The following is a 22,463-nucleotide window of genomic DNA, read 5'->3' on the forward strand; positions in this document are numbered from 1 at the left end:
TTAAACTCAGATTTAAACTTTAAATCTACCTGCTTCCACCACCTGGGATTAAAGGCACATGCCACTACACCATACAGAAATAAAGAAATCTCTGTAATTTCTTAAAAGTTCGAGACTAGCCTGATCTACAGAGTGAGTTCCAGAACAGCCAGGGCTACACAGAAGAACCCTGAACTTTGTCTCAAAAAACTACACATACACAACAACAACAACAACAACAACAACAAAAGAAAGACATAAAAAAGGAAGAAGAAATTATGGTTTCATGGTGATGCATGCCTGAAATATCAGTTCTTGTAAGGCAGGAGGATTGTGAGTTCAAGCCTTGTATTACACAGCAAGATCCTATCTAAATAAAAAATCAAAAATACCTACTTTTTTAAAGGTTTCATACATACTTTTTGTTTTGCCTCTAACAAGTTTAGTATCTGAGTTTATTGGGAATTTAACTATTTGTTAAGTTTAAATTTGAATATGTTTATTTCTGATAATCATCATGCATAGCAATTTGTTCCTAATACTGCTGGCACTTTAAAATGTGTGTGTGCAGGCCGGGCGGCGGTGTTGGTGGTGGTGGTGGTGGTGGTGGTGGTGGTGCACGCCTTTAATCCCAGCACTCGGGAGGCAGAGTCAGGTGGATCTCTGTGAGTTCGAGGCCAGCCTGGGCTACCAAGTGAGTTCCAGGAAAGGCACAAAGCTACACAGAGAAACCCTGTCTCGAAAAACAAAAAACAAAACAAAACAAAAAAAATGTGTGCACTGCATGCATGCATGTGTATATGTGTGTTCATATGTGTGTGCAGTGTGGGTATGTGCATGTGCACCCGTGTGTCCATCTGTGTGGAGGTCAGAGGATGAAGTTGAGTGTGTTTCTCTAAAGTGCAATTAATGAGGCAGTTCCACGTAGTTTATCTGATAGTCAAAAGGGGTTTATTTTGAGTTAACTTACAACAAGCAAAGGGAGTTGGTTACAGGATCCAGGAGAGGTAAGGCCCAGTCCAATGCAGTTCTCTGGAGAACTCTGACTTGGTCCGCAGTACCAGATCCAGCATCCAGGATCACTAGGTAGCCAAGAGAGAGCAAGCATGTACACATTTCCGGTATTAAGGGGTCCTCCCCGTCTCGGCCACGCCCTGGGCGGTGGCAGGTACCTAGCAGTTCCCTGCTGCCTACTAGCGGTGGTGCTTCAGGCGTGAAGCCCAGAAAACCACCCCTACATTCCTCAGTCTCTCCTCACCTTGTACATTGATGCAGAGTCCCTCAGTTGACCCAGAGCTGATTCAGGTAGTCCAGTTAGCCAGCTTGCTCAAAGGATCTTGAGCGAGGTATTCTATCTCCGCCTCCCACTGGGATTACAGGTAGGCGGCACGCCCATCTGACCTTTACGTGGTTGCTGGGGATCCGAACTCCAGTCGTCATGCATGCAAAGCAAGTGTTGTACAGCTGAGTCAACTCCTTGGTGCACTTTTAAATTTTAAGATTTATTTTTGCACTTTCAAAAATACATGTATGTGGTGGTGGGTTATGCACACGTAGATGTAGGTGCCCATGGAGGAGGCCAGAGGTGTAGGGTTGCCCTGGAGCTAGAGTAACAGGCTGTTGTGAGCCTCCTGATTTGGAATGCTGAGAACTGAACTCAGGTCCTTTGCAAGGGCAATATGTACTCTTAACGGCTGAGCCATCTCTCCAGCCCCCAGAATTTTAAATTTTAGATGATGTCAGACTGTACCAGGCTTTTTCTTTTAGGCCACCAACCAGCTCCCAAATCATGACATGGATAGTTATTATTAGTTATGAATGCTTGGCCTAGCTTAGGCTCATAGGCTAGCTCTTTTCCCCCTCTTTTGTCCTTATTGAGGCTTGCATATAGGGTCTCAGACAGATAAAGCAAAAGCTCTAGCTTTGAGCTTCACTACCTTCAAGAGGCAAATAAGCTGCCTCTGTCCTTCCTTCCTTTTTTTAAATTATTTCAGGGCTGAGGACCGAACCCAGGGCCTTGCGCTTGCTAGGCAAGCACTCTACCACTGACCTAAATCTCCAACCCCCCTCCCTTCCTTCTTGAGACAAGATCTCATGTAGCCCGGACTGGCCTTGAACTTAGCTGATAGCCTAGGTTAGCCTTGTCCTCCTCCCTTTCGGTCCCAAGGGCTGGGATTACAGGTGTGTGCCTCTGTGTCCCGCTTAGCTTTCTTCCCTTCTTCTTCCTCTCTAATATTTGTTTTATTTTAAATTATGTGTCTGCCGGTGCATCTGTGAGGAGTGTGCACACAGCGTGTAATTGTAGATATCCCACAGAAGTCAGAAGAGGGCATTGAATCGCTCGGAGGGAGAGTTGCAGGGGGTCGAGAGCTCTGCCACGCAGATGCTGGGACTTGAACCTGGGTCCTCTTCCAGAGCTGTTTGCACCACTGAGCCACATCTCCAGCACTTAGTTTCTCTTCTTCAGAGTTTGGGTTTGCCTTTGCTAATAGCCAAAGAGGGCTGTTAAGAGGAGACACTTGTGTTAGTTTTGCTGTTGTTGTGATAACACAGTCTAGAAGAAGCAACTAGAGAGAGGAAAGATCTACTTTGATTTATGGTTTTAGTCTGTGGTCAGCTGGGCCCATGATTATATGTCTGTGAGTAGAGCTGCTCCCCTCATGGCAAGCAGGAAGCCAGAGAGAGGGCAGAGCCAAGGCAAGCTAGCTGTGTGCTTCAAATCATGCCTCCCGTGACCCACTTCCTCCAGCTGGACCCAACTTGCAACTGTTTTATTACCTCACAATAACTTTTGTTTTTTTTATAATTTATTTTTTATTTTGTGTTCATTGGTGTTTCACTTTGCATGCATGTCTGTGTGACGGTGTCAGAAGGCCAGGAACTGGAGTTACGAACAGTTGTGAGCTGCCATGTGGGTGCTGGGAATTGAACCTGGGTCCTCTGGAAGAGCAGTCACTGCTCTCAACAACTGAGCCATCTCTCCAGCCCCCACAATAACTTTTTCTTCTTCTTCTTTTTTTTTTTCCTTTGTGGTTTTTTGAGGTTTTTCTGTGTAGCCCTGGCTGTCCTGGAACTCACCTGCCTCTGCCATCTAGGGGTGGGAGTGGATTAAAGGTGCGTGCCACCATGGCCTAAGTCAAAAGCTCTTTCAGTGATGACCTCGTTGATTAATTAATTTATTGATAAGAGCCCCTAGATTCCAATCACTTTCTTCTTTTAATATTTTTATTTTATAATTAATTTTACATATCAGCCACTGATTGCCCTGTGTTCCCTCCTCCCAGTCACTTTCTAAAGTATGTTTCTGAACACTACTTCTGTGGTTGGTCAAACTTTCAATAAATGAGCCTGTTGGTGATACTTCCTTCATATGCAGTCTGTAACATGCCATCACTCTCTTTTCAGAATCCTGATTTCAGTTAGCAGACCTCAGATACTGGACCTTGTGGGCAACTCCAGCCTTGATCTCCAGAGTCTGTGTAAGTATCTGCTGCCTCATTTGTCCTCTGCCTGCAGTTCTGGCTAAGACACGGCTTAGGAGAGTACATCCTTTAGGAAGCCTTCCCTGGCTCCCGCACCCCTTCCACACCGAGCGTCACTGCCAATCCTCTGTATTTTTTTTTAATACTCTGTAATTTTATTTTTCAGGGCTGTCCGAGTTTCTTTCTCTCAACCCAAGGTCTAACTTAATCTTCACTGAAAATGTCCTTTTGAAACATCCATCTGCTTTTCGTTTATTTTTTTATTTGAGATAGAGTCTTACTATGCATTTATGGATGGCTTGGAACTTTCTATGTAGAACTGGCTGGCCTGGAATGCCCTATGTAGCAATGGGTAGCCTGGAACTCACTATAAAATGACCTGTCTGGGCTTCAACTTGCCTTTGCTTCTGGAATGCTGGGGTTATAGGCGTGCACTATAATACTGAGCAGGATGCCACCTCTTTCTCTCATACTGCTACTTGTTCTTCAGTGACTTTAGAAGATCTTAGAAAGGAATGGCACATGGGAGGCAGAGATGGTTCAGCAGTTAAGAATGTTGCTCTGCAATCATGAGGACTGGAGTCTGGCTCTCAGAATATGCATGAGGAACCAGCTATCTATGCAAATGCCTGTATATCAGCTCTGAGGCTGGCAGAGAAGGGTAGTTTGTCAGGGTTCGCTGGCTCTCAACCTAGCCAAGAAGGCCTGAGCCCCAGGAAGAGAGAGAGAGGGAGGGAGGTAGATAGATAGATAGATAGATAGATAGATAGATAGATAGATAGATAAATAGATAGATAGATGATAGATAGACAGACAGACAGAAATAGAGGCACTGCCTTAAAGACAAAGGAATGGGCAAGGAGTGACAGAGGAGGACACCAGACTCTCTTCTGGCCTCTGGCCTCTGTGCACGTGTACCTACACAGACACACACACAAACATCTTAAAATTTAAAAAAAAAAAAAAGAAGAAACTGGGTGTTTATTTTCCATTAACTTTGCTACCCTTCCAACCTATGGAGAATGGATTATGACTGGTGGCTCTTTCTACCTGTTCAGTGGCCTAGTTAGTGGAAGTAGCAGGCCAGTCCTGTGCAGTGAGATAAGTCCTCTAGGTTTCATAAGCCAAGCGGTGAACAGACACACACACACACACACACACACACACACACACACACACACACACGCAAAACTTCCTGGGCCAGTGCCTGCCACGTCTGGCCTCAGTGCCCTTGTGGTGCAGGGATGGCAATCTCCATACTGGAGAGTCGGATCTGCAATTACACAGACATTTTCATCATGTTTGGAAGTTTGGAAGCAATTGTTTGGAAGTTATAGGAAGTCTGAATTTTGATGACAGAGCCTGAAATAGAACTTGAAGCAAAAATGTAGAGAAAAGAAATGATTTATAAGTGGTTCCTAACAATTATCTTTGTTATCTCTTTTGTAGACATACTGTGATTTTTTTTCCCATTAAATATTAATTTGGTGGGACTGGAGAGATGACTCGGGGTACCACTGAGTCCAGTCAGTACAGCTTTCTGCTCGTCTGCTGGGGTGTTGACTGATCTTGTGGTCACTTTTTTGTCTGGTGCTGGGGATCAATCCTAGGGCCTCACCCATGTGGACAAACACTACCTCTGAGCTGCAGTCCAACCTCCATGACCTAGGGACCTCCCACTATCAATGTATTATCTCTCCTGTGTCTCCAGTTTAAATGTTTGGCCTCTGGGTGATTCAGCTAAATAATACTTTTCCTGTTTCGGCAGTTTTCCTGGAGAGTCACCCAATACGCCTCGGAACACATGAGTCAAATGCCCATGGGGACAGGATCAGATTACATGTGGCTATTTATCTACTAAGCTGTCTTCCTAGCAAGTGACTAGGACAGGTTCTCTGACACTGTGAGTGCATAGCTTAGCCTGGCCTCCATAAGTGATAAACAAGCTTATTGGTGGCTCATCCTGACTGTGTGTGTGTGTGTGTGTGTGTGTGTGTGTGTGTGTGTGTGTGTGTGAGAGAGTCTTATATATTCCCAGCTGGCCTCAAATTCACTCTTTAAGCAAGGATGACCCTGAATTAATCCTCTTGCCTCTACTTCCCGAGAGCTGGGAATGGAGGGGGTACCAACACTGGTTTTTATGTTGTGCTTGGGATCAAATCCAAGGCCTCATGCACGCTAGGTAAGCACTCTACCCACTGAGCTAAAACCCTCAGCAGGAGAACTTTTTCAATAAACGGGGTTTATGTGTGGTGGTGCTCACCTTTAATCAGGAGGCAGGCAGGTGGATCTTTGTGAGTTCAAAGCCAGCCTGGTTTATTCAGTGAGGTCTAGACCAGCCAGGACTACACAGTTAGACTTTACTCAAAACAAAAACAAAAGAAACCAAAAAATTAATAGAGTTTACAAATGTCTGCAAAGCTACATAAAGCCTATGTTAATTTCTTCTTTCTGGATAGCCTGGGACATTTATCCTTCTTTATGCCTTTTCAAAGAAATGAATTAATTTGGTAGTTTTGCACTAAGGTCTGGGTAGTTAGCTCAACTCTGGGCAGCCTTTTCAATATTTCCATATTCCATGCCCCACAGCCTGCTAACCCTCCTTTTAAGGCCTAAATTGTTATCCTCCTTTTTGTTTGTTCTTCGTTTTTCAAGACAGGGTTTCTCTGTGTAGCTCTGGCTGTCCTGGAACTTACCCTGTAGACCAGGCTGGCCAGACAGAGATCTGCCTCCCAAGTGCTAGGATTAAAGGCTTGCACCACCACTGCCAGGCTTCTGTTTTTCTGATGGCTCCATTCTTTTTATCTTTCTGCAAATTCAGGGTTCTACAAGGCCTTAGCTTGGCTTGTTTCTTGCCAGCTTTATTTAACTTTAAATTATCCCATTTACCTTCTGCCTCTGGGATTTTGCCTTTCTCTTCTGTAAATCTTACTTTCACTCCACTCCGTGGCTTGCTGGGTGGCTGGTCCCTAGTGTCCTCTTCTCCTTGCTCTTTTGCTCCTTCTTTTTCCTCCCAGATTTCTCCTATTTATTCTCTCTGCCTTCTAGCCCTGTCTATCATTTCTTCTGCCTCACTGTTGGTTGTTCAGCTCTTTATTAGACCATCGGGTGTTTTAGACAGGCAAAGTTAACACAGTTTCATAGAGTTAAAAAATGCAACATAAGAGAATGCACCATATCTTTGCGTCATTAAACAAATGTTCCACAGCATAAACAAAGGTAACACATCTGAAAATAAAATTCTACAACATGAACCCATAGGATAGTGTGTCACTGACGTTTATATGTGGGCCTTCCCACCTCAGGCCTTACCAATCTAGGTAACCCCTCCTAGGCATGCTCTGAAGCTTGGATCCCAGGTGAGTCTAGATCCTAGTTACTCTGTAATAACCATCACACTGGGTAAACTTAAACAACAAATGTCTATATTAAAGTTAGCCAATTGTCAGAGACCTCTTCTTAAAATTTCTTTTTAGATTTATGTGTATGAATATTTTGCCTGAATGCTGCTTGCAGAGGTCAGAAGGGGCATTAGATCCTCTGGAACTGCAGATACAGAAGATTGTGAGCCAGCGTGTAGGTGCTGGGAACTGAACCTAGTTCCTGCGCAAGAGCAAGTGTTCTTAACTGCTGAGCCGTATCTCCAGCTACTACAAACATCTGTTTGTATGTTTATGACTTTCAAGACAGGACTTTTCTCTGTAGCCCTGGCTGTTCTGGAACTTGCTCTACAGACCAGGCTGGCCTCAAACTCTGCCTCCCAAGTGCTGGGATCAAGGTGTGCACCACTTCCAAGCTTATTTGCTTAGCAGGAATGTTAAAAGGTCTTATTAATATAAACAAACCTGAAGCCTGGTATTGGGGTGAATGCTGGAAGATCAGAGAAGCAGAACAAGCCACAGCCACCTCACTTTGCCAATTCCTCAGATGATCCTGTTTCCTCAGACTGGAGGTCTCTGAGTCCTTATCCAAATGGATCTCAGCTTAACTGCTTCTTGAAAGCCTAGTTTCTGCTCCTCACGCCTTAAATACCTTTCTGCTTTCTGCCATCACTTCCTGGGATTAAAGGCTCACTTCCTGGGACTAAAGGCGTGAGTCACCATGCCTGGCTATTTCAAGTATGGCTTTAAACTTGGCAATCTGGATGGATCTCTGCCTCCCAAGTGACAGGATTAAAGGCATGTGTGCCACCATTTTCTGGCCTCTATACCTAGTGGCTGTTCTGGCTCTGACCCCAGATAAGTTTATTAGGGTGCACAATATTTTGGGGAACACAATATTACCACATATTTATTTTTTGGTTATTACTATTTACATGTATTTATTGTTTATATGTGCACATGTGGGTGTACTTGAGTGTATCCCCTAGTGTTCAGCTTGTAGCAATTTGGTCTCCTTTTCTACCAGGTGAGTTCAGGGACTGAACTAAGGTTGTCATGGAAAGCAGGCACCTTTATCTGCTGAGCCATCTCACTGTGCCCTAAGAATTTATTAAGCAAGTGATATTACACAAGTCGTGGAGAAATGGCTTGATTAAAGGCACTTGCTGTTTTTGCAGAGGACCCCGGTTCAATTTCAAGTCCACAAGATGGCTCATAACCATCTGTAACTCTGGTTCCAAGGGATATGATGCCCTCTTCTGTCCTATGCTGGCACCAGGAATGGATGTTGTACATAGACATATATGTAGTCAAACTCATACACGTAAAATAAAATCTTTTTTTTTTTTTTAAGGGATATGTAAGCGGCTTGATGGTGATGTACACCTTTAAACCCAGCACTTGGGAGGCAGAGACAGGTATATATCTGTGAGTTCAAGGCCAGCCTGTTCTACATAACGATATCCCAGGACATCCAGGACACAGAGAAAGCCTGACTCACACAAACAAACATGCCCCCCCCCCAAAAAAAAAGGGATACACAGTAATTTGAGAGATTTCTGTGTTTATACTTGGTTTTAAAAACAAAAACAAACATTTATTTACAAAATATAAATAGCATTTAATGAGCATTTTATTGTAGGAAATACCTTCACATTAGTTAATTTAATACTTGTAATAGTCTTGGAAGTAAATTATTGTTGCTTTTTTTTTTTTTTTTTTTTTGGTTTTTTGAGACAGGGTTTCTCTGTGTAGCTTTGCGCCTTTCCTGGATCTCACTTCGTAGCCTAGGCTTTCCTCGAACTCACAGAGATCCACCTGCCTCTGCCTCCCGAGTGCTGGGTTTAAAGGTGTACATCACCATCAAGCCGCTTACATATCCCTTAAAAAAAAAAAAGATTTTATTTTATGTGTATGAGTTTGACTACATATATGTCTATGTACAACATCCATTTCTGGTGCCAGCATAGGACAGAAGAGGGCATCATATCCCTTGGAACCGGAGTTACAGATATATTTCTATTTACATATATATATTTTATATATATATATCACATATATTTATTTCATATATTATTTTTATTTTTTTTTTTTATATATATATTACACATATATTTCTATTTACTAGGTTCCTTATAAAAAGAGCAACAAGGTCGGGCGGTGGTGCGTGGCGCGACACGCCTTTAATCCCAGTACTCGGGAGGCAGAGCCAGGGGGATCTCTGTGAGTTCGAGGCCAGCCTGGGCTACAAAGTGAGATCCAGGAAAGGCGCAAAGCTACGCAGAGAAACCCTGTCTCGAAAAACCAAAAAAAAAAAAAAAAAAAAACAGGTGGCAATAATGTCATAAACTTTCCTATTTCCACTGTCCTTGCATTGAATTTTCTTGGTACCTATCATATGACAATTTCCTTTTTGTTGCTTTGTTTTTTCCCTCAAGACAGGGTTTCTCTGTGTAGTTTTGGTGCCTGTTGCTGGCTTTGAACTCACAGAGATCTGCTTTGCCTCTGAAGTGCTGGGATTAAAGGTGTGTGCCACCGCCCGGATGTTGCTCTGCCCGGATGTTGCTTTGTTTTTTGAGACAGGGTCACTTTATGTAGCCATCCCTAGGAGTCCTGGAACCAAAGAGGCTAGCTTTGAACCAGGTAGCTTTGAATTTAGAGAATTGGCCTGCCTCAGCCTCCCAGAGTGCTGGAACTCAATACATGTGCTACACCACACCCACCCGAAAATCATTTCTTCTTCTTTTTTCGAGGCAGGGTTTCTCTGTGAAAGAGCTCTGTCTGTCCTGGAACTCACTTTGTAAAACAGGCTGGCCTTGAACTCACAGAGATCTGCCTGCCTCTGCCTCCCAAGTGCTGGGACTAAAGGCATGCGCCAACATTGCTTGGCTAATTATTTTTTTATTCAACAAATACTGAGTACTTGCTAAATACCAAATCACTATTCCATACACTGGAGCTACAGGAGATAAAAGATCTATGCTCTCTTTATGTTTACATTCTAGTGTGGAAGGAGCAGGTGGACCATAAAATGAGACATTAGTATGGCAGATGTGATATATACTAGAATAAAACTATGAGACAATTTGGGTGTGGTGGCACATGCAATTAATCCCAACACTTGGGAAGGGGCAGGCGGTCTACCAGAGAGTCCAGCTTGGTCTATGCAGACTGTCTAAGAAAAACAACAGACAGGGAGTATGAATGATAAAGTGGTCAGGGTTTGCCACTTGCTACTCGGGGGCTCCAGCTCTCCCAGGGCAGGAATAAATCCCATCTCTACTTTCCGACTCCTTGGCAAACCACCAGGCACCTTATGAACAAATTATAAGCCTTCTGAGGAGCAAGAAACAAAGCAGTAGATAACTGCTTATAAACTCCATAAATTGAATAACTCAGTAATTTGTGAGTATTCACTTTTTCATGATTTTAATATTCTTTTTATCATTCGCCCACTACAGAAAGTTGTATTAAATATTTTTACAGGCTTTTGAAGCTATCAGGCATCTAGTTACCTCTTGGGTCCTATGACTTCCCCTAAGTTGAAGTGCGTGTTCGCACAAAAAGTAAAAAAAAAAAAAAAAAAAAAAAAAAAAACCAAACCAAAACCCAACGTAGCCGTTGCCAGTTATTTCTTGATATGACCAGTTGTTTTCGAAGGACAAATGACATCTGGGCTTTCTATTGAGGTTCTCGGTCCCGCCCAGGTCTCAGTTCATCGAACCTCAAAGAACCAGAGACCGAGGTTCTAATTCCTGGAAAACGAAATCAACAAAAAAAAAAAAAAAAAAAAGTGAGAAATCCTCTAACAAACCCCGCTCGGGTAACCAGCCGGAACCTTGACCTCAAGATGGCGTCGTGCAGTCATCAGATTCAGTCGGCGCCAATCAAACATGGCAGGGTGGGTCGCAATTCGCAGCCTGCGCCTCTCTAGGCCCCACTAGGCCCCCGCTCGCTCTCTATGGTCACCCTTCTATGCGCCGTGAGTCAGAGGCCACAGCCGAGACTATCTAGCACAAGCTTCTCTATGGTTTTCCCCCTCCTCCCTGGCCACGCCCCCTGGCGCAGTGCACGCCGGGCAAGAGGAAGACCTCCAGAGGCTCCCCGCGCTGCGCGGCTGTGTGTGCGGCCTATGCGAGTCGGCGCCTCGGAACCCGTCTCTCCGTCCCGGCGGCGCGCAGGAACCTCGAACCGGTGGAGGAGTCCTCCCCTAGCCTGACGCCCAAGAGGCCGCGAAGACAGTACCGTTTTTCTCTCAGCGGCGGGTGAGTCCACGCTTCCGAACGCGTGAGGAAACCGGTCGACCGGGTGCCTCCGCTGCCGGAGGAGGAGAAGGAGGAGGAGGAAAAGCCAGGGTGGCTGCGGAGGGCCCGGTGGGGTGGGAGTGAGGGGGTGGGGTGGGGGAGGGGACGGGCACGAGGCTTGGGGCTTCTCCGCTCCTCCAAGGCCTCGGGAAACACAACCCAGTGGGACCGGGAGCCCATGGAGGCCGGGCCCGCGTCCTGAGCGCGCCTCGGGGCATGTTTGTCGCCCACTTTCTCTGTGGCTTCACCTTCCGTCTGGGAGGAGGGAATGGCCCCGGCCCTGACGCGGCCCCGTGGTAGCCCCGGATAGCATCGGTCGGCCTCTAGACCGACCGGGTCCTGGAGGCCTTTTTCTTATCGTCGGGCCTCCCGATCCACCCCTCGGTAGATTTCCGGGGCCGAGGACTCCCGGGCCTCAAGGCTGCGCCTTTAAACCAGCCTGCGCCCACTCTTGTAGCGAGGGATCCTGGCCACCAACGAATTTCTACCTCTCGGGAACGGATTCTTCTACCTCTCTGGTCGTCTTAATTGCCGCCGCCAAAAGAAGGGGCCCCACCCCTCCTTGAATTTCACGAGTGTCCACTTTTTAGTTTTTCGTTTGTATGTTTTTTTTTAAATACCCTTCCGGCTTGCCGAAGACGGTGATGAGTTTTACCGTCTTGTCCCCTTTCCGTTTGGAAGGAGGCTGTGTCTTCCATTCATTCTAGGCAGCACCAGCCTTATTATTAAAATGTATCACCATCCTTTTGTTTTCAGGGTTGATTTTTAAACACGCTTTTCGAAATAGAGTATGAAGGTTATCCAGAAGTTATGTAATAGTAGATTAATATTGACGTGGAAATGCCGTTTTGCTACAGGACAGAGTAAAGCAGACCAAAAGGAAAAGGATTGGGTTTCTCTTACATCACAGTGCTTTAGAATTGAAATAAAGTGTAGCAGGTAGCTGGCAGTATTGTATAAACTTTTTTTTTTTTTTTTTTGTATTGTCTGTGAGCACCCTTTCCTTCAGTTCCTTTCAGTTTAAAAATCTTTTGATTTTTGAGTACATTTTAGACCTAAAGACCGGCACAAGTAAGAGTGTCTCTGTACCATTGATGCTTGTAAGCCTGTATATAGAACTAGGAACGGTTAGGACAGCTTCACAGGGCATCTTCACACCACGAACGTAATTTTTTGAGACATTTCTTTTTTTCTTTCTTTTTTTTTTAAGGGTATTCCAAAAGCATTGAGAGGTCTCAAAAGGCACTCGGTTGCATAGTTCTTGTGATTCAAGCAGGCAGTGTGCTCTTATTAAACTTTTAAGTCTTGATTTTTTTCATCAGTAAAGTGAGTTATATTACCTTTCACTTCACAGAAATGTATGTAAAATGCTCGCTAAAATATTCCTATAACATGATATTGGTTTATACTGATAAATGTTACTTAAGAACTAGAGTGAGAAGTTTCAGAGACTTTTTCATCTCTTCCTGTGTACTTGGAGTAGACTTCAATAGCGCTATTGATTCTTAAATTCCTTCCTTTCTTATTAGTATGTTAGGGCATTGAGACCTTGTATTAGAATGAAAGCAGCCTTTGAATTGGTAATTTCAGGATAGTGGGGAGCCTTGGAGTCTCCACCTACTTACTGTGTTCCCTGACCAAATTAGCTTCTTCATCTGTAAAGGCAGTAACAATTGTGCAACAAGTAATTCAGGAGATTAAAAAGGATATTGAAGCCAGGCAGTGGTGGCGCACGCCTTTAATCCCAGCACTCAGGAGGCAGAGGCAGGCGGATCTCTGTGAATTCAAAGCTACCCTGGTCCAGGACAGCCAGGACTGATACAGAGAAACCCTGTCTCAAAACTGCTCCCACCCCCCAAAAAAAAGGAGAGAAAAAAGATATTGAAAAATCAATATAAAAATGTTAACATCATATCGTTTTGGGATTACCTTTGTGTGTATGAGAAAGGTGTCACAAAAGTATTTTCCTTAAATTTTTTAAAAAAATTTATGTGTATGGGTGTTTTAGCCTCTGTGTATGTTTGTGCACCACGTTTGTGCCTTTTGTGGCCAGAGGCTAGAAAAGGATCCCCTAGAACTGAAATTAAAAATTTCTGTGAAACACCATATGGATGCTGAGAATCAAACCCAGGTCCTCTGGAAGAGCAACAAATGCTCTTAACGGCTTAGCTAACTTACTCCTTTCTTTTGGTAGGATACTAAAGACTGCTAGGAAAAAAATGTTTTATTGTCTTGTGTTTAGCCATCATGTATTAATAGTTTTGGTTAAATATTTTTATTCTGTGGTTCTTTTTATTGTAGTATTGAGTCTCTATATGTTAATGTTGAGTAACGACTTGAGTTGGCCAAGGATTTTTCAAGTTTTTATTATTATTATTGTTATTTGAGACAGGGTTTCTCTGTTATCCCTGGCTGTCCTGAAACTCTATAGGCTAGGCTGGCCTGAAACTAACAGAGATCCACCTGCCTTATGCCTCCAGAGTGCTGGGGTTATAGGCATGTATCTAAGTTTGGCTTCTTTTTGTACTTAAAACAACTTTTTAAAAGTATTTGGAGAAAATACTACTTAGAGTTATTAGTGTTGTTGCTTTTCCTTTCTCTTTTCTTAAGATTTTGAGACAGGGTCTCATACTCTAGCCCAGGCATCTTCAAACACTTTATGTAGTAAAGACTGACCTAGAACTCATGACAGTTCTGCACTTTTACTTTGACATAATTTAAGATTTACCCAAAGTCAACAAAATAGTACATGAGTTCTCAACCATCCTAATTCTGAGATTCCTTAGCATCTGCCTCGCTTGTGCTGGGACTACAGGTGTGCTAGATCTTATTAACATTTGATTTTGTTCTTTTCTCCATAGTTTCCTTTTGACATATTTGCTAGTAAGTGGTAGCTGTGATGCTCCTAAACCCACAAATACTATAGAGTAGTTCCTGAAATTAGGAAATTTTTTTTAAATTTTATTCTACTTTATTTTATGTTCATTGGTTTCAGATCCCCTGTAACTGGAGTTACAGACAATTGTGAGCTGCTATGTGGGTGTTGGGAATTGAACCCAGGTCCTCTGGAAGAGCAGCCAGTGTTCTTAACCCCTGGGCCATCTCTCCAGTCTTTTTTCTTTTCTTTTTTTATCATTTAAAAATACCAATCAGGAAATTAACATTGGTACAATATTGTTTAATCTTCAGGCTTTAGCTTTTGGTAGTTGTCCTGAATTGATAACTGCTGGTGAAAATAATAGCTGTACAAAGCTCAGTGATTTTTTTTTTTTTTTTTTTTAATTTAATAAATGAGCAGAGTGTATAACTACTACCCAGAAGTCCCCCCGGCCTCTTTGAGAAGCACTGTGTATTCTAACCTCAGTTTGTGGCAGTCACTGATGTGTCTGTAGAGACAGTGCTGCCTTTTTCTCATTGAAGATAGTGAAAATTTCTGAGGGAAAGATCTGTTAGTTTTTTTTTTTTTTTTTTCGAGACAGGGATTCTCTGTAGCTTTGGCACCTGTCCTGGATCTCGCTCTGTAGACCAGGCTGGCCTCAAACTCACAGAGATCCGTCTGACTCTGCCTCCCGGGTGCTGGGATTAAAGGCTTGCGCCACCACAGCCCGGCTCTCTTTAGTTTTTGGAGATTCGAAACACTTTAGTATTTTCTTCCCTGTTTCTTGCCATCCAGTGTTTCTGTGTATTGTTGACAGGGCCTTGACTGTGTTCGTAGGTAAGAGCTCTATGTCTGAGTTATGTCCCCAAATCTGTGAAAAGTTTTGCTATAAAAGTTTCAACATTTTCATTATTTGAGCACAGATTTTTTTTTTCCTTGCTGAAAGTAGTGCAGTCATCAGTCTCTAGTAAATGCAGGCTGTAAGCAAGACAGGAGACCGTGTTAAATTAGTAGTCACTTACTTTCATTGTGGGGCCACTGGATTAGTTGTGAAGGCTCTTAAAATCTCACCCTTTCATAACTAACACAAATGGCTCCTAGAGGAGCTTGCAACACAGTTGGAGCTAGGCACTTAAGGTTTGGGGGCGGGGGAATCGATTAGTTCATCCTTTTTTGTATTTTGTTTTTTGAGACAGGGTTTCCCCCATGTAGTTTTGGTGCCTGTCCTGGATCTTGCTCTGTAGACCAGGCTGGCCTTGAACTCACAGAGATCCCCTGGCTCTGCCTCCCGAGTACTGGGATTAAAGGCATACGCCACCGCCACCTGGCCTATTAGTTCATTCTTAACCATTTCAGAAATTTGGTATATACTGTCCCAAGAGAGCTAATGTGCCACTCTCTTCCTGGTAACATTTGTTTTTGTCTGGATAAATATGCAGTGGAAGATTGCTTAAAAGTAGAATTGGTTGTATTTTGTATACCTGTGGTAGTCCCAGGAATAAAGAAAAAAAGAATGGGCTGAAAAAGGTGAGAGAGAAGTAGAGTACATGCATATTTTCAACAGTATAAATATATTTTATGTCTTTTCTTTTTTAGACTAAATACACATAAATTATACATAATAAAATTAATACATTTTTGTTTTCAGTGAGTTTCGACAAAATTGTGTGGCCATCATCACAGTAGATAGAGATTGGGAACACATATCACATATACTTATTACTTTGGGACATAAAGCTTCATATTTAATAAATGAAAATATTTTGAGCCTTCTAAAAGTTAAACATTTTAGGCCAGGCATGGTAGCACACACCTTGAATCCTATGACCTATGAGGCAGAGAGAGGCAGCAGGATCATTTAGGCCAATCTGGTCTATGTAGTGAGTTTCATGACGGCCAGAACAACATAGAAGAGACCCAGTTTTGAAAAACAAAAAACAACCTCCCCAAACCCTAAAAATAAAAAAACAAAATCACATACAAAAACCACTTTTAGCCAGGCAGTGGTGGCACACACCTTTAATTCCAGCACTCAGGAGGCAGAGGCAGGCTGATTTCAGTTAGTTCAAGGCCAGCCTGGTCTACAGAGCAAGTAAGTGCCAGGACAGCCAGGGCAACACAGAGAAACCCTGTCTTGAAAAACCAAATAACAACAAAACAAAAAAGAACCACCACCACAACAAAAACCATTTTTATAACTAGTATTAAAATAATTTCAGTAGTAATAACTGCATCTCATATTCAACATATAGCCCTCAGGAAATCTTTTGGCTATCTTTAAAATATGTCCAGAACTCAGCAACTTATTGACTACTATTTTGACCACTCCTACCTCCTTCAGGGCACAATCTCTTGTTTGTTTTATTGCAGCAGTTTCCTGCTTCCATCTTAGTCCCTTCTGGGTTTAACAGGGTGACAGTGATTATGTTAAGTCAGAAACCTTTCAAAATGTGTTCTATCTCACTTAAAGTAGCAGCCCAGACCTTTACAGTGTACTACTACAAAGCCTTATCCTCTTGATCACCCCTTTCTCCCCAGTTAATGCTTAGTTTTTTACCTGACGTGGTGTTTATTCTCCTCGGGACATAGAGTTGATAGTGCTGGTGTGTCTCCTTTGCTTGGAAGACTCTTCCCTCTTATATGAATAGGGTTTCCTGCCTCAGCCTATTTCAGACCTTTGTTCAAATCTTTACTTAGTGAGGCCTGATCACTGGAACTAAAAGTAAATCATTCCCTAGCTCTTTTCCTTGCATTATTTTTCTGTAAAATGTACCAACTTCCAATGTCCCCAAAACTTAGAAGAAAAAGTATATTTTTAAATTTCAATTTACGTTAAAAATAAAATCTGATATACTTTGCTGTGGTTGTATTTTCATTTTATAAACATGAAGTGTCAACATTATATTGTCAAAGGCATCAGGAATGTCTGTTTTTTTGAATTTCCCAAGGAGGGGGGCCATTATCTCAAAGGAAAAGGGGACTGTTCGTAAATGTTGGCTGTTGACCAACTTTTTTTTACCTTGAAGTCCAACCCATGTTAAGTTTTGAGCAGCTTTAAATAAAAGGGAGGTAATTTATAGAAAAATTAGGAATGTCTGCAATAATTGTATTGATGAAACTAAAATGTATCTGGTTAATTAACTTTTAGTATTAAAAACCATAAAATACAGCTTAACCCTTAAGACTATAGTTTTACTTTAAAAATGCTGTTTATATCTAATCCTGGTTGGAGAAGTGGTTGTAAAACTGAGTCTGTGGCCCAAGTTTATACCATTGTGGAAGTAGGCACTGGACTGTTGCTGATCTGTAGTAGCTGTTTAATTTGTCAATGAGTCCTCAGGCATTGTTTACTGTTCATTAATTAATGTATTTATTCAACAGGTACTATACCAACTGCCTTCCTAAGAAAGTGCTGAGATAGAGTATATTATAATACAAGAGCTTCTGTAAGTAGGACAGTAGCCTTCGGTTTTAAAGACACAACTTCCCGCTCCTTTCCATGCGCAACATTTGTAATACAGATTATTAAAAAACTCAATGGGGAAGGGGAACAAACGAGAACATAGTATATAATAACACATGTATGAAGATATATAATTGATACCCATTACTTAATGTGGTAATTTTAAAGGTAATAATTCCAAAAAAAAAGGAAAAAGCAAGCAACACATGGAAATTAAATGCATAGTCTTATAAACTTGTATCATTCCTTTGTAAGATATGCTGATGATTACCTAAATTTTTAAAAGCTTTTCTAGCACTTTTTTCTAATATAGGAATCATTCTGACAACTCTTAATTGTGAATAAGATCATTTTTCTGAAACCAAAGCTTAAATTTTACAGAGTATTTTTTTTTTTTTAATTATTATTTTGTTTTGTTTTTTTGAGACAGGGTTGCTCTCTATAACTCTGGCTTTCCTGGAACTCACTTTGTAGACCAGGTTGGCCTCAAACTCAGAGATCTGCGTGGCTCTGCCTCCTGAGTGCTGGGATTAAAGGCATGCGCCACTACTGCCTGGCAAAGTATTTAAAAAATATTTTTAAAGTTACATTTCTATTTACTTGTTTTGGGGCATGTGTTCAATGGCACATGTGTAGATGCCAAAGGACAATTTGAGGGCATCAGTTCTGTCTACCTTGTGGGTCTCAGGTATGAAATTTAGACTGTCGGTCTTGGGGGCAAGGGCCTTTAGCTGCTGATCTGTCTCACCAGCCCTTAGAGACTATTTAAGAAGTCAGAGGAACCGTGTAAGAACAAACAGCTGTGAATGCTGTACATGCTTTTTTATTTCAAAGCAATGCTTATTAACAGGTAAAAATAGTCAACATTAGGGATTGAGGAACTAAAATGAAATAGGTTGTTCTGTTTTGATTTTTTGTAAGTTAGGTACACTGATGATAGAATATAAGTATACACATTAGTTTGGAGGGAATGATTTTAGTACTAGAGTTTGGATAATCTGTATTGGAGAATTATTTGTGGGCTCACAAAATGGCTCAGTAAAGGTGTGCTTGCTGCTACACCTGACAGCCCAAGCTCAATTACAAGACCCAGATGATAGGAGAGAGGTGCCTCCTGTGGCTTCTTCTCTGACTTTATACATGTCACACACAGATACCCAAACACACATAAACCTACACAAATGAATAAATGTAATTTTTAAAATCCTAATGTATTTACAAAAATAAAATTAAATGTCCAAGAATCTTCAGTGTTTTAAAGGATTGAGGCAACTGGTATTTCTGTATTCTATATAATTTACTGTATTATAAAGACAGGAACAGACATGAAGAGATGTCAGTGACACTGAAGGAGAAATGCAGGTAACAGTGTAGTATGAATACGTTATTACAGAGCACAAATTATTAACTATTTGTATATTAAAAAGGTATGTAAAAAACATAACAGCATACTGGTGGGATTTGGTGGGTAAGAGAAATGTAGAAGACACCACTTAAAGAGAAGCCAGGCATGGTGGTAGTATTGAAAGGCTAAGGATGTTGGGTTTCAGGCCAGCTTGGGGAATGTCTTAAACTGAAAAACAAAACAAAACAAATATATACCTATACTCAACCTACTGAAAATAAAAATAAAACAATATGCTTTTGAGACAGGGTCTCATGCTGCCCAGGTAGGTTTCAAACAGTCTGGCCTTGAAATGATCCTCCTGCCTCTACCTCCCAACTTCAGTGATTACAGTCATGTACCACCGTGCCATGCTTGAAAAATATGTTTAACAGTTCTAGGCTTTCTCAGTTACAGAGTATGGGATTTTCTGTTAATAGATGGAAAAATTTTTGCTAGCTGTTTGACAGAAATTACTGCTGCTTAGTAAAAAACAAAACAAAAACAAAAACCTAATTCTATTGGAATCAATGACCAACTCATTTCAGCTTCATATTTTTCTTTTTTTTGAGACAGGGTCTCCCCATGTAGCCCTCGTTGGCTTGACTATGTACACAATGTGGTCTGTTTCTCCAGTGGTGGGAATAAAGATATATGCCACTTTGCCCAGCTCAGCCCTTGAATTTTTGAGATAAATCCTAGCATACTCAGGATTCTTCTGCTTCCACCTCTGGGATTGGGATTACAGGCTTGTGCCACCAGGCCTGGCTAGAGGTTTGCTTTAAGAAAACTGTCTTAAACTGGATATGGTGGTGTACACCTGTAATCTCAGTACTTGAGATAATGGAGGCAGGAGGGTCAAGTGTTCATAGTTGTCATCAGCTAGTGTTCAAGGCCAGCTTTGACTGCTTGAGATCCAAAAAGAAAAGAAAAGAAAACAAAACAAAAACAACTGTTACCATATTACAAATTTTGAGCTCTTTATATGTTGGAGCAGTTACTATGTGACCTGATAGCAGGAGTGCCCTCTTCCCCCTCAGTTTGTAATTTAATAACACATTTGTCTTTAAGAACTAGGTAACACTGAAGTGTTAGTTGAGTTTTCAGGGAATCATTGGGTTAAAAATGAATGTATTAGAACACTTAGAAAATTAGCTACCCTCCTGGATTCTGAGTTTGTTTTAAAAGATTCGTTGATGTTTGGCATTTAATTTTTTGATATTAACTGAACCTCAAAATTTTTTTCTTCCTTTATATGTATTCCCACATGATTGTAGGAGTCTATCCTGAACTTAGTTCGTGTACATTTTGGGAACTTATTTTAGAAAAGATCTAAGTTTTAAAAAATTCTCAATGGACAGACAGAGAAAAGAGGGTCTTTGCCAACTCCTTTGGGTAAGAAACTTTAGAATTTTGCAGATACTCTAAAAATGAAGGTCAACAATATAGGCATATCAAATTTGAGAGGTTTCAAATAAAATGATTTGTCATTTCTTTCTTTAGACTGGTGCAGTCAGAATGTCTTTCCCCCCTCATTTGAACCGCCCTCCCATGGGAATCCCAGCACTCCCTCCAGGGATCCCACCCCCACAATTTCCTGGCTTTCCTCCACCTGTACCTCCAGGTAAGTTTGATCACATTTTTCTAATTTTAAATCTGAGTCTTTGTCATTGTGGTATTACCCTTTGGAACATGATACATGTGTGATTTATTAGTAAAGATAAGATAGGCTTACTGTGAAAATGGATGTCTGATTTTTCTGTGACATTGTTATTTGTTTGAGGACAGAATCTGTGGTGACCCAGATGTACCATCACTTCCCAGCAGTCCTCCTTGCTCCTGAATGCTAGGATTACAGTTAGTTGTGAGTCTCTATACCCGATTTGACCAGTAGATTTGTATTTGTGGCTGAGTTTCAGACTCATCTTGGAAATGCCTTAAAAATGATGTATATTTCAAGGTGCTCTATTCATAAGGTTCAAGAATTTAGGAAATAGAAAAATTTAGCAGTGAAACTTCCCTCATGTAGCTACATCAACTAACATCAGTGTTGTTACTAGCCTGTTGCTGCTAAAGGGAAACAAAATGGTAGCTGATTTATCTTTCCAGATATTTTTAAATGCATGGCATAAAATAATTAAAAGTTTACATTTTTATCTGTTTGTGGGTTTTTTTTTTTTTTTTTTTTTTTTTTTTTTTTTTTTTTTTTTTTTTTTTTTTTTTTTTGAGACAGGGTTTCTTTGTGTAGCTCTGGTTGTCCTGGAACTCCCTCTGTAGACCAGGCTGGCCTCGAACTCACAGAGATCCACCTGCCTCTGCCTCGATTTTCTTTTCATATGGGTGCTGGGATTGAACTTAGGTCCTCATGCTTGTGAAACAAACACCTTACTGTGCAAGACATTTCTCCAGCCCTGGTTATTTTTAATTGCTTTTTTTTTTTTTTTTTTTTTTTTTTGGTTTTTTGAGACAGGGTTTCTCTGTGTAGCTTTGAGCCTTTACTGGAACTCGCTTTGGAGACCAGGCTGGCCTCGAACTCACAGAGATCCACCTGCCTCTGCCTCCCGAGTGCTGGGATTAAAGGCGTGAGCCACCACTGCCCGGCTTTAATTGCATTTTTAAAATCTGTTATGCTTTTCCCCTCTTAGGGACACCAATGATTCCTGTACCAATGAGTATTATGGCTCCTGCTCCAACTGTAAGTATAGTGGGTTTTTGTTGTGTGTGTTTGTTTGTTTTTTTGAGACAGGGTCTCATCTTCTGGCTAGTCTAGTCTTGGTATTACTTTGTAGTTGAGGATGACCTTGAACTTTGATTCTCTTGTCTTCACTCCCCCCCCCCTTTTTTTTTTTTTGGCTTTTCGAGACAGGATTTCTCTGTGTAGTTTTGGTGTCCTGGAACTTGCTCGGTAGACCAGGCTGGCGTCGAACTCAGCCAGCCACCTGGCTCTACCTCCCGAGTGCTAGGATTAAAAGCATGCACCACTGCCTTCCAGCTTGTCTTTACCTCTTAAATGCGGGGATTACAGGCATACACTTAACTATGCCTGGTTTATCTATTGAAGATTGAACCTAAGGCCTCAGATTTTATAGAGAAGTACTCTACCCAGTTGAATACTCTACCATAACACTGTATATATGAAGGGGAAATTTAGGTTAGGATAAAACTAGTACTTTTTGAAATGTAAACCTTTGGTAAGCTTAGATAACTGAAAATATTTGTATCTATGTATGAATGTGTCCTACTTGTCACTGGGTGCAGCATTTGCATGCAGTGGTTTTGGTGGCTAGAAGCTGTTGTGAACTACCTGATGTAGTTGCTTTGAACTGAATCTGGCTCCTTTGCAAGAGAAGTGTATTGGTTACTTCTACATTGCTGTGACAGGGTAAAGCCATTAAAAGAAGGAAGGGTTACTCAGGCTTACTGTTGTAGAAGGATTAGGGTCCATATTTCAGGGAATTGTGGCACAGATGGAAATGACTGGAAGAGTTGAAGGCCCCAATCAAAAAAACTAACAGCTGGAAGAAGAGAGGACACCCAGAGTGGTGGGAATCTTAAACTATCAAAGCTCACCTCTAGTGAGTGACATACTTCCT

At 41.7% G+C, this 22,463-nt stretch overlaps 1 protein-coding gene across 4 annotated transcripts in view; it reads left to right on the forward strand.

The window, feature by feature from the left end:
* Window positions 1-10,952: 10,952 nt before the first annotated feature.
* Rbm25 (RNA binding motif protein 25) overlaps window positions 10,953-22,463 on the forward strand; it is a 45,760-nt gene continuing 34,249 nt past the window's right edge. The window contains exons 1-5 of one of the 4 annotated variants that reach the window (XM_028877150.2): window positions 10,953-11,106; window positions 17,405-17,469; window positions 20,148-20,265; window positions 20,374-20,494; window positions 21,516-21,565. In XM_028877150.2, coding sequence (XP_028732983.1) covers window positions 20,224-20,265; window positions 20,374-20,494; window positions 21,516-21,565 — 213 coding nt within the window. In that variant the 5' untranslated portion in view covers window positions 10,953-11,106; window positions 17,405-17,469; window positions 20,148-20,223. The remainder of the gene's footprint in view (window positions 11,107-17,404; window positions 17,470-20,147; window positions 20,266-20,373; window positions 20,495-21,515; window positions 21,566-22,463) is intronic. The other 3 variants (XM_037210697.1, XM_028877170.2, XM_028877160.2) reach the window with 3 other exon arrangements.

Source organism: Peromyscus leucopus, chromosome 14 (assembly GCF_004664715.2).
Source record: "Peromyscus leucopus breed LL Stock chromosome 14, UCI_PerLeu_2.1, whole genome shotgun sequence".
In the NCBI taxonomy this organism is placed as follows: domain Eukaryota; kingdom Metazoa; phylum Chordata; class Mammalia; order Rodentia; family Cricetidae; genus Peromyscus; species Peromyscus leucopus.